Source organism: Anguilla rostrata, chromosome 12 (assembly GCF_018555375.3).
Source record: "Anguilla rostrata isolate EN2019 chromosome 12, ASM1855537v3, whole genome shotgun sequence".
Lineage (NCBI taxonomy): Eukaryota > Metazoa > Chordata > Actinopteri > Anguilliformes > Anguillidae > Anguilla > Anguilla rostrata.
In genome coordinates, this window is record NC_057944.1 from 16,564,824 (window position 1) to 16,577,639 (window position 12,816).

At 46.8% G+C, this 12,816-nt stretch overlaps 1 protein-coding gene across 1 annotated transcript; it reads right to left on the minus strand.

Annotated features, from left to right (window-relative positions):
* Window positions 1–272: 272 nt before the first annotated feature.
* Window positions 273–12,744, minus strand: rnpepl1 (arginyl aminopeptidase like 1). The gene is made up of 11 exons (XM_064302353.1): window positions 10,882–12,744; window positions 10,036–10,176; window positions 8,481–8,632; window positions 7,105–7,221; window positions 6,729–6,964; window positions 4,918–5,031; window positions 4,515–4,627; window positions 3,989–4,097; window positions 3,103–3,327; window positions 2,844–2,986; window positions 273–2,177 (listed from the first exon to the last, which is right to left on the minus strand). The coding sequence occupies exons 1-11, from the start codon at window positions 11,341–11,343 to the stop codon at window positions 1,914–1,916; spliced, it is 2,076 nt and encodes a 691-aa protein (XP_064158423.1). The 5' UTR covers window positions 11,344–12,744; the 3' UTR covers window positions 273–1,913.
* Between the last annotated feature and the right edge of the window lie 72 nt (window positions 12,745–12,816).

The following is a 12,816-nucleotide window of genomic DNA, read 5'->3' on the forward strand; positions in this document are numbered from 1 at the left end:
AACTAAAGGATACACCAGCCAAATGTGAAAAATGACCTGTTTGCCCATTTCAAAAGCAGGGTAAATCCAGAGTACATTGGACCATTTGGTCAGGACCACCTTTAAAGTGCAGGACTCCTAAGTGAACCTGATGTTATCTCTGGTTAAGCTGGCAGACCAAAGGAGGAGACAGAAGATATTTGAAAGAGCAGAGAGAGAAGAAAGCATATAAACTGTGGTGGCGAAATATGGTGTGGGGACACAGCTTTGAAAAAACTATCAAAAACCTCAAGCACTTTGAAAAACAGGAAACGTCATGTCTTTATTACACATAAAACAATGAAATACAGCGATCTCTCAATTTGTGCAAATCAATAAGGCTCCTGAAAAGGGTGTATTTTGCGCTGCCCCCCTCCCCACACCCCCCACCCGTCCAGCCCCACCCTGTACTACCCTAATTAAACTATCAGAACAGTCACTGACCTTTCAATCATAATTCTGGGGTATATGGTCCGTTAACAGCAGGGAAATTAAAATACTGAAGGAAAAACATATTTAATGAACATAATTACATAATTGTTCTCAAAATTGTTACCCCATTGATCCATCTCTCCTTGAAAAAATTTGCCAGTCTTTCACAAAAGAGCCTGTGATGCACAGGAAGAGACGAGCAGCACACGGTTCTACGTGTGCGCGCCAAGTAGTTGCCGGGGCCTAATATGGCGGGGAGAGCAATAATCTGATCTACAGTTTGCACTGGGTGCTCTTTTCTGCCATTGGCAACTGAACTAAGGTCAGATGATCCATCCCCTTCACTAATACCCAACCAATTAGTGTAGAATTAGGTCCTGTACTAGGATCAGCCGCAAAAAACAAACATGACCTGCATAATGAAGTTCTAGATTTTAAAAGGCACATATGTGGCTCCTCCCCCTCCCTCTTGAAAGACATACCTGAGATTGCAAGGTGGGAGGAGTTAGCACCAGGTACATATGAGGGAGTTATAGGGAGGGTTAGGGAGGCTGGCTGAGGAAAAGGAAGGCAGAGCTGGGTTTTTCCAGCTTCGTTCCTAAATGTGTTTCTGCTCTGAACGCCAAGTGAATCTGTAGTGAATCTCCAAGTGGATTCCACTCGATCATTGATAATGGCATAAAAGTGTAGTGTTATGAGTAAATTGTGTCACTGATTTCTTTATCGAATCTGCCCTAGGAAGGGACATATTCATACATAACGCTTCTCTCAAAATATGCTCTGAGCAGAAGTACCTCAAGTCACTGACTCACACTGTCACTTTAACTGAGAGACTGGAAGTTGGTTCTGAACCTGGTCCAGTCAAGTTAAAGCAATGCATGAGTCTAAACATGGTCCAGTCCATTGACCAACAATTCACTAGTATCAAGTCAAGCAGTCAACAGACAATCTAACCCAGTTGGGTCCAGCTACTGTTGATGGGTATGAACTGTTCCAGGGTTTCTCATACAAGCACACGAACACACACACACACACACACGTACACACAGGCACACACGCACACACACAATCCAGCTCAAGGGCTTTGCCTGGGCACTTTTGAGACATGCATACATATATACAAAGACAGGCACGGACAAACTGCTAAACAGAAAGATGGACAAACAGACAGACAGAAAGGCAGATCATCTGTCTGCTGCTTGCCCCAGAGCAGCTTCAACAGTTAGCTTACATAATTCGGACATGCCAAAACAACATTAAATAAACCACTGCTTGCGTATGCGTGTGCGCCTCCTTGAGTGTGCGCAGTGGTCTCTTTCCTCCCCCCCCCCGGTCCAGTCTCCTTCAGACCAGACTTAATACTTCGGCCAGGTTCAGTCCTATTCTGCTCCTACTCCAGGACCAGTCAGCATCACCATGTCTCTTCCAGCCTACGCGTGTCTGTCTGTCCGTCTGCGGCTCTCTCAGGCAGACACGTTGACGTCTCTCAGGGCGATGGTTCCGGCAGCGGGGGGGTCGGCGGAGGCGGGGGCCGTGGCGGGCGGGGGCAGCAGCGGTGGGGTGGCCCCGGTGGGGACAGCGCTGGTCTGGTACAGGATCTGCTGGAGGGTCCGGCGCAGGTTGGGGTGTAAACGGGCCTGGGTCTGGTAGAACACCTCCACCGCAAAATACTTCATCACCCCTGAGCACAGGTCCTCATAGAGAGGCACCGTGTACATGCGAGATGTCTGGGGGCGGCGGAGAGGGAGAAGAGAGAGAGGAGGGAGAGGAGGGAGAGGGAAGAGGGGAGTATCGGGAGAGTTGGGTAGGTGAACACAGAAGAACAGTGGCAGTTAGACAATGTATATTTACAGAATGTCTTCAGTCTCATCACTGTGGACACGACTGCTGTCTCCTTAGAAACACGTTCCCTTTGGGTTCCGCACAGATTCATTTCCCGCCCCTTCCTCCCTCCCTCCATCTGCATCTCCCTCCTGTCTTACTGCTCGCATTTGTGTATCTTGAGAGAGCCGTGTTAGTGAGTGTTCGACAGGTGCGACAGGAAGCGGGAGCTTCTGTCTCTCAGTAGCCTGTGGTTAGTAAGCAATCACAGACAGAATGCTCTTATATTTTACACCTGGTCAATTGTATTTTAGACACACAAAACTGATAAGCTGAGCACATCTAGTCCTACCCTGAATCTTCAACAAATCTGTGAAGTACAATAAAAACAATAAAAGACCTAAATCATGACTAACATTCACCCCACTGGATTCCTGCCTTATTCCATTATGTACTCACTCCCTCCATCTTTATAATCCCCCTCTCTAACTCTCATTCTACCCTAGATTCCACTCTTTCCCATGTTCTTTTCTCCCCATCCTGGTCCCTCCCTCCATCCCTCTGTCGCTCACATGTTTGTGCAGGAAGCTGCGGACTCGGGGCAGGTCGGGATAGAAGCTGTTCCGAACCACGATCTGCAGCCAGCGAATCTGCACCTCCGCGTTCATGCCATCCAATAGTGTAGAGTAGCAGCATGACAGGCGGGTCATCACCTCTGAGTGACACATGGGAAGACCAATCACGGTGGAGGTAAAGAGCACACAGCACAGTTCAGTTCACTGCCATTGTGAGGGCCACTGGAGGAGAAGCAGGGGGCGGAGAGATCGTTACCGTGGGAGAGGGGAGATCGGTCCAGCAGTCGGTCCAGAAACAGTACTGTCTGGAAGGTGCTCCAGGAGGTGAGGTCGAAGGTCGCAATGGCCTGGGAATCGGGGGGGTCAGACCCCCACAGCTCACAGAGCTGCTGGACCGGGCCAGTCAGCACCCCCCCGGCAGAGAGGTCCGGCTCACACAGGGGAGGGCCACACCCGTTCAGCCAGCGCTCAAACTCAAGTCCTGAGGGAGGAGGATACACAAACATTTCATTCCTTCCTTCTACAGAGAACAGGTGACCAATCCAGAGAAGCTGCTATTGCCCTAAGAAACACAGAACATCCAGTCAACCACAGGACCCCTGCAACAGTAAAACGGACTTTACCCAAATGAATTATCTTCACCACACAAGTCTTGGTACATTGTGTTGACACAGGAGCAGAAAAGATTTATAGCTATCTTGATATGTTTTTTTTTCTTTTTTTAAGTAAGGTATGCATAAAATGACTAACCCAAGATCTTGTTATGTGTGTGCAGTCCATTATCTCATCACAACACAAATATTATACAATTGCTAAATACGGCCAATACTGTAAATTCAGCAAACTCTGGGCTTACGTCATAGAATAAAGAGGCTTTATGAAGCTTTTAAACAGCAGCTAAATACAGTATCTGCCTGTATAAATCCTATTCAGTGACAAGCAAAGCTTGTTTTAGTCAGGGTTTTACTATCAGTAGCCATGTGATGCTGTAATAAACCCAGATCCAAACACACTCCAGCTTACTCGCTCAGTGGGAGCAATAATGCACCACCAAGGAGGCATTAAAGACAAGGCTGCAAAAGCGTTTTCTCGCCATGTCTCTCCATTTTCCCTTCAGAAAGTAGTCCATCTCTTGTGCTCACCCTCTCTCTGGGACACACAGCCCTCCTTCAGCTCAGGGAAGAAGCCCAGGAAGAACTCCAGCAGGTCCTGGGCCACAACACTGCTGAACTTAAACTGCTCGATATAGGCCTGGGGGACAGAGAGGAGAGACGCGACGATGAGAACTCAATATGCACTTTAGTTGAGAACTTGAATTTAAATATGATAATGCCTATGCATAGCAATGTGTGTTTTAGAGTCTGCGTGTGAGAAAATATTTTTTGTGTCCGCTTGTGAGAGACAGAGTTTTCGGGTGACTGATCCTGGGGGTATGTGAGTGTGTGTGCGTGTGTGTGTGTGTGTGTGTGTGCATGCATGCGTGCGTATGTGTGTGTGCATGCGTGCGTGCGTGTGCGTGCGTATGTGTGTGTGTGTGTGCGTGCGTATGTGTGTGCGTGTGTGCGTGCGTGTGTGTGTGTGTGTGTCTGATGCGATGTTGTGTGTGTGTGTGTGCATGCGTGTGTGTGTGTGTGTGCAAGCAAGCTAAAGCCTGAGTTGTCATCTCACCCTTAGGAAGCTGTCAAAGCGCTTTATGTCTCCACTCAGCTGGGACAGGTAGGACACAAAGCAGAAGCCCTTCTCATAAGTGAACAAGTTCATCAGACTACTGGGGTTCACACCTGAGGACAGGAACACACACAGACAGAAAAGAGACAGAGAAACACACAGTGGTTTATTAGGCTTTTCAATTACTTGTATCATTATAAGATATTTTGCCAGGGCCCAGTTCTGACTGCATCGGTCTAACTTCGCCAGACACTGTTGCACCCTTACTTCATGATGGCTTTTCTATGGTGTGTGAGCCCTCACTAGGTATATATATATATATACACATACAGACTGTTTTTATGTTCTGTCTGAGGTGCCTTTCGCCTTTTCCCCCTCTCTCACGCACGCCCCTCAGACGCACCTGGCTCAAACTTGACCTGCAACTTGCTGACGGGGTTGTTGTCCCCCAGCAGCCGCATCTGTCTGTGCAGAGCGTCCAGGCGGAACACCGTCTCCAGGCAGGTGAAGGCCTCACCTGGGGGGGGAGGGGGGGGAGATTTAATCAATAACAGACAGAGAAAAGTGATGAAGATGAAGGCACAAGGGAAGGAAATGAAAGGATCTATATCGGTATGTTTCTGGTTTACCAGAGTATGTGATCTGTCAGTCGGAATACATTAGTGGCTAGTATGCAAACATGCCACTGAGCATTTGTGTTTACTGTAGATACCTAGACGCAAATTTCCATGTCTGTATATACACAGTGCCTGTTCGGCAACTGTGGGGGTGAGGGGGAGGGGGTCATACAGGAACTGTATATACACTAACACAGAGGTATGTGATGCCTCATGGGAAGGGATTGAGTGAGTGTGTGGCCCTGCAGGCATGAATCCCTGTGCATTTTTATGTGAGCAAGTACGTACAGCATACATCTCACAGCTCTGTAGTAATGACTCTGTCCTGAGGCGTATGTGCATGTGTAGGTATGCAAGTGTATGCGTGTGAACATTCTGTAGGCACCTTGTGACGCAGACTGCATAGGTGCGTGCATGCTAACGTGTGTTTATATAAACCTCATGGCTCTGCAGCAATGCATCTCGGTGCATAAGGGCATATATATATATATATATGTATAAGGGTATGCATAACTGCACCACCCAGGGATTTTTATCATATAATATGAATGATTCCTCCGGTTTACCGGTGACAGCAGCAGTCCTCCAGCAGAATGACTCAGCCGTGGCTTACCGCCACAAACACATGCAAGTATGCTTTCCCCTGAATTAATGCTGCAGCAGTAAGACAGGCCTGTGAATGTAATTAAGCTTTCCAAATGGGTACGCAATAGAGGACAGAAAGTGGTTAAGCGATGTATGCGTACGTGAGTATGTGCATGCTACAGGCCTGAGTACTGATCTGTATCAGAGTGTGTGTGTGTGTGTGTGTGTATACCGCAGGCCTCTATAGTGATGCTGATGCATCTCTGTACCTGTGTATCTATCTGTGTGTGTGCGTGTGTGTGTGTATACCACAGGCCTCTGTAGTGATGCGTCTCTGTATCTGTGTGTGCGTATGTGTGTGTGTGTGTGTGTACCGTAGGCCTCTGTAGTGATGCGTCTCTGTATCTGTGTGTGCGTATGTGCATGTGTGTGTGTACCATAGGCCTCTGTAGTGATGCGTCTCTGTATCTGTGTGTGCATGTGTGTGTGTGTGCGTGTACCATAGGCCTCTGTAGTGATGCGTCTCTGTATCTGTGTGTTGTGTGTGTGTGTGTGTGTGTGTCCATGGCTGTGTGTGCGTTCTGTGTGTGTGTGCGTATGTGCATGGTGTGTACCATAGGCCTCTGTAGTGATGCGTCTCTGTATCTGTGTGTGCGTATGTGCATGTGTGTGTGTACCATAGGCCTCTGTAGTGATGCGTCTCTGTCGTGGTGGGTCTCATAGCTGTCTCCCAGGGCTCTGTAGTGAAGCGTCTCCGTACTGCGTGGCGTTCGTGGATGACATCGTGTACTCATGACTCTCTGTAGTGATGCGTCTCTGTATCTGTGTGTGCGTGTGTGTGTGTGTGTGTGTACCATAGGCCTCTGTAGTGATGCGTCTCTGTATCTGTGTGTGTGTGTGTGTGTGTGTGTGTGTGTGTGTGTGCGTGTACCATAGGCCTCTGTAGTGATGCGTCTCTGTATCTGTGTGTGTGTGTGTGTGTGTGTGTGTGTGTGCGTGTGTGTGTGTGTACCATAGGCCTCTGTAGTGATGCGTCTCTGTGCGTAGGTGGCCAGTCCCTCACTCAGCCACATCTCCTCCCAGGTGGCGTTGGTGACAGCGTTCCCGAACCAGCCGTGGGCGATCTCGTGGATGACATCGATCAGCAGAAACTCATGACTCTCCAGTATGGAAGAGATGATGAACGTCAGGCAGGGGTTCTCCATGGCAACAATGGGGAACGAGGGTGGTAAGAACACGATGTCATACCTAGCAGGGTGCGAAGAGACAGGGAAGGAGAGGAAGAAAAACGCAGAATACAACTTCAGTGGATTCGCTCAGGGACACCTGGTATGGGGAATATACAATGCTGTTCAAACCATGGCCGTATATGCCGTATGAGGACTCACCTGCCCCAAACGTATGGTCCGAACAGCCCCTCTGCAACACCCAGCCAGCGCTCCACACTGCCACCTAGCTTACTGACAGCACAAGTCAGCACACAGGGCTCCGCCCATACCCGACTCCTGGCAGGGAGAAAAATGAGGAAGAGTAACTGCTAAAAGATTCATCTGGAGACTCACAGAAAAATTTCAATGTAGCCATTGCTGTATTAATGTAACACTAACTGCTCAGGTTCCAAATGTAGTTCATTAGTGGCAGATCATCACTGGTTCTTCAATTGCCCATTCCATGTCTCACTTGAATGACCATAATATCCCATGTAAAGCTCAAATCTGATTGTTTTCTCAGTTCAGTTTCTTGGTGGCTTTCCATATGTCTTGCTGTGCTGACCTTTGTTAGCTCAACCTGCATTACTGGTAGTGGTCTACTTTATAGCAAGCCAAGGACAAACCTGTCCGGCTGTGTAACCATGTTCAGAATACTGGCACTGAAGTTACAAGAACCGAAGAAGTAAACATGGAGGAGAGAAAGGAATGCACTACCTCCGCTGGCCACAGCAAACAACCAGATGAAGAGAGAATATGAAGCTACCTTAAAGAAAAATGGCTATGGAGGAAGGGGCTAGCATTCATTGTGCTGCTGCATTCTGCAGCTGCAGCTGAAGGTAAAGCAAGACAAAAGGCAGCCATACGGTACATGGGTAACTTCAGCATATGCTGGTTTAGTTCAGGGGTGCATTACTCTGATCCTGAAGGGTTGGTCTGTGTGGTGATATTTGTTCCAACAAATTACCATAGTTTTAGTTTTCTGACAGCTCTATAAACTACACTGGTTCACCCCTGTACTTGTGCACAGTAAAAGATTTGGGATACACTCGCTGTCAGCGACTGTAGCTAGTGCTTATACAAATGGCAGAACAAGATATGACTGGGCTATTTAAATGATTAGGAGAAGTTGGCACAAAATCCTGAAATGGATCAGCCCTTGTTGTGCACTACTGATGTGCATTCAAGATGACGAACGATCGTGCTGAACTACGCTTGCGGCCAACAGTTACCGTTGAACAATTTTAAATGAACATTCCATTAAGTTCGCCACCAATGTATTTTAAATAAAAATGGATCTAGTTCTAGCTCTATGATAAGAGAACAGTTACCCTGTATGTCCTGCCTGAGTTCTTTTCAATGGCATTCTCTTTAGTGTTCCATCATTAAGCAAACTGAATTGTCCTGCTCAAAGAATTGTTTTCAAAATCTCCAGCCTTATCCCTCCCTCCTCTCTTCCAAATCCCACCCACCTCTTCTCACGCCCACCCTGTGTCACCTCCACCCGACATGAGTCTACCTCCTTCCCCACAGCACCCACCCCCACGCAGACTCACCTGGGGCCAATATCGGCAGGCTGCAGGTCTCCTGCTACAAGCGCCACCAGATACGCCGGAACGGGGAACTCCATGGAGAACTGGAAGACCCTGTCCCTTTTGGAGTATGCACTGTGCGAAGCACTCATGAGCACCGTTACCCCCTCTGGCACCTGTGGGAGGAGTCACACATTACACACACCCACATTCAGACACCACACCTCACGCAACGTGCACAAAAACTACAAAGATGTCTGCACACACAGCCACAGTGTGTATGTACACACATAAAACACACTCAAACAAACACTGTATACCCTACTACTATTCCTATGGTCCCACAATGGTGGACCCACCCCCATCAAGACCCACCCCAATCCCCACCCCATAGTAATCTCTCCCTTTTGTACTAAATTAGGTCATGGTATTTTTATGGTTTTAGATTATACATTTACGGTGTTTCTATTCTTAGGGCTTGTTGTAGATGCCATGGGTACGCATTCAGAATCCACACTTTGGTTCTTGGTTAAAACTGTTGACTTGCACTAGTGTTTTAGTGCCGTTGCATCTTTACTTGCTGGTCTGGTAATGCTGTAGCCTGGCCTGGCACTACCGTTCATATTAAACAGGTGAAAGCACTGCTGTTTCTCCTATACTGTAAGTCACTCTACAAGAGCGTCTGAATGTAATGTATGATCTAATATAACAATTCTGAGTACAGGACAGTTTTGGTTGTGTTTACGGCTCCACAAATTTAAGATCACAAATATACAGCTCTCCACCATTACACAGTGTGAGGTAAACAATGCCCCTGATTACAGTGGTCAAGCAGCCTCCAAAACTCTGGGATGAACCATACTGTGTCCACACAAGAGGGGAGATACAGAAAATGTTTACATAAAAACCCAGTAATCCTATAGGAAAAATCAAGGAGTTTGGTTACATTCTCACGCAAATTTGTTTTAATGGTTAAGCACAAGACTGAGAGAAAGGATTAACAAAGCAAATCAGAGATATGTTTATAGTGCTTCATCAAAATGTACTCATTGACAGAGAAAAGAAAAGCGAAGGACTGTTTAGAAGATACGAGCCTTGTAGATGACAAGAGCTGTTTTGACTATTTAACAGAATTGAACAATAGAAGTCAGAGTGACTTCAGATTATTTTGGTTCAGAGCTGTTTTATCCCCAGTAAAACAGTAGCGTACACTCTGTTGAAGCCCCGACACCAGCCACTGTGAAGCAGGGAGGTTATGAGAAACTTCTGTATCGAAAAAATCATACAAAAACTACCTGGGCCAATCAAAAACATACACTGACACTGAAATAATACTTTTTTTTTTTAAAACCCAGAGTATGAGCAATCCCTTTGAAGTGAAACTGAAATTATTCTTACAAAATGTGTGAGACTAAGCCAGAGAATGTACGATATAAACAGGCTCTCTGTTTAAGGATGGGATGAAGAGCACAACAGATCAAGACAGAGAGCTTGGCGGTGATGTCAAGAGAACTTGAGACCGAGTCAGGCTAAGAGCTTAAGAAAAGCGCTTGGAACTGGACGGATGTGGCAGACTCACTCGGACAGTGGCGGAGTAGGTGCTTTTGACAGCCGGTGTGTCGAAACATGGGAAAAAGGAGCGGTTGCACACAGAGTGTCCCTGAGTGAAGACCAGGGGCCGAGTCTGTCCACAGGTCAGTTCCGCATCCAGCCACCATATCTGCGGGGGGAGGAGGGAGGGTGCGCAGGGAAAGAAACAAATATATGAAAATAAGAGAGAGCACTGAAAAAAGGAAGGAGGGGTAAGTTTGCATGTTTATCAGTGTGTTTGCGTGTATATGAAAAAAGTAAACTGCTAATGATTCACTGCTCAATACAACACTGAAAAAAACATTATTATTATTATTATTATTATTATTATTATTATTATTATTAACATTTTTATAATATATTATTCTTATTATTATTTTACAACGTAGGCTACCGTTTTCAATTTAGCTGTTTGGCGGACGCATTTAGTCAAAGCAACTAACAAGTGCATATATCTCTATGAAGGAACGCTTCTCGGTAGAACAGACAGAAAAAAACAGCACAGACATGGTCTTTCTACTTTCTACTACTGTCATCTGTTTACGGAGTGAAAGACTCTGCAGTGAAAGGCATTACGTTCACCAACCCAAGACCTGGCGGGGCTGTTGTCCCTGCATAGCTATGCTGGTAGTGAGGACTAACGTGGTGGTGGTCGATTTCGGCAATGTTATGCGCTTTCAAAACAATATGAAAAATAAAGTCTTACGCAGCCTGTATGCGAGCAGTGATAATGGCAGCGATCGCGGCTAACGCGACATTTCTTACAGCTATTATTAGTAAGCTATTATCATTGTCGTTCTGTTAGCTACCACAGCTGTCACCGGTGTGACCTTACCGCAGGGCCGTCTGTCGTAGTGTAGCGGATGGTGATCTGGAACGCCCGGTGTGGTCGGATCACAGCGGCCGGGAGGCTGATGTTGAGTGAAGAACCGTAATCGGTGAAAGGGTCCACCCGGTAGGTAAGTGAAAGAGAGGTGTCCGGGGCGCCGGCAGTTCCGGGCACCTTGCAGTCTATGGAATGGATGAGCAGGGACGGGTGTGTGTCCAGAACCAGAGTTTGCACCCCGGGCTGGACTGGTACCAGTTCTAGAACCTGCCAACCCGTCATTTCCTTTATTGCAAAATTGAGGCGGAGGTCGAGGTGGAAATGACGGAGCTTAAAGCTATGGAAGTTGGACGCCGAAGCAATGTCGACCCGGTGACAGTGTCCCATCCCCCGGCCACCCTCACACGACTTGCTGGGCACCGTCAGCACCTTCCGGCAACAGCACAACGTTGGACGCTGGAAGTCAGCCATAATAACTTTCGAAAAGAAATAAATTAAAAAAGTAAAAAGCTAACAACGGTATCAAAACGTATTACAAATAGAATATGGTGCAAACTGTAAGTCGGCAAAGGAGAGGTAGCTATCGAGCTTGCTAGGTTTCTATGTTGCTAGTGAATGATCGAAGGTGGACAAGCCTAGCAGAGAAGAAAACGAATCTTTTTTAGAAAGTGTCACAAGATGTAAAGTACGGCCCATATTTTAAAATAAAAACAAGATCTACGTAAAATCCATCTGGGCCGAAGTTAAAATCGAGTCCAACATTTTCTTCTGTCCGTAAAAAAATCGAGAGAAGAGACGAAGAGATTTAGTTCGAGCAACTTTGTCGAAAAGAAGCGACAGCAGATAAGGATTAATATAAGAAAAAGCAGAGTACGGTAAAGAGGAGCAAAAGTTGAAATGAAAGGAGCTGAGCTAAGTGACTCCCGTTGAAAACAGGAAGTAAAAACAGGGGAGGAAATCACTTCGAGAGAGGAAAGTTTTCGGGCTGTAGGGGGGCGCTACAGAGGCGACCCAGGGGAGGTTGATCTCTGTCCCGCAGCTGTTAAATTTATTGTCCATCAACAATTAAATTTAGCGATGGACAGTGGTGCCCAAAACCAAATCAACATCTGCCCATTGTTTCGGAGTGAAAGCTGCATCCAGCTGACTGTAACTCATGTATCCCGGCAGGCATGTATAGCGTTACATTTCAAATTTGTTGTAGCCTACCACGTAGTTTGACACTTGGAATGGAGAGGAAGGAGAAAAGTAGGCTATCCCAATGTGTGAATGTGATACTTTCTATATTGACGAGTATCCTTTCGTGTGCCGGTAAGCGCAGTCCCCAGAGAGTGTTACACAATATATGACCTTTATTCACGGTTGTTTCCTCGTCGCCCAGGAGATATTGGTGTCCTTGCTTTGGCAGAGTATGCGGGGCGCTTGCGGAGGGGGCGGAGCGTAACCTACTCCGCGAACCGGGGATCTGTGGGTACGGTGCAGAGCCGAGGCTGTTACCAAGCTGGCTGTCACATGTACTTTTTCACCACTAGATGTCTCTGTTTATCCACGAGAATATGTAAACTGCAGTGCACCGAACGAAACTTGTTTATGTTCAGGTCAGTGGGTGACAAATCATCTATCACAAGACAGCCAACTTGGGACGTGGTGCTGGTCCGATTCCCCCACATGTCGCAATCACAGTCGATCATTTTCTATTTTAGATGTATGCATTCCACTTTTAGCTGGATCACGTGTAACAGGTTCTGTAGAAATGAAGTCCAATGCTTTGGATGTTTGTGGACAGACAAAAAACTGTTTTCTCGGATGTGCTTTGAGTCATTGTTTAAACTGTACTGAAAAGCTCTACAGACAAGTTTTAAAATGGAGCCGGGTGTGCGCGTGGTGTGTCACGAGGAAGATGGAGGACTTTGTGTCATGGGGATTTTACCCTCAGTGGCCAGT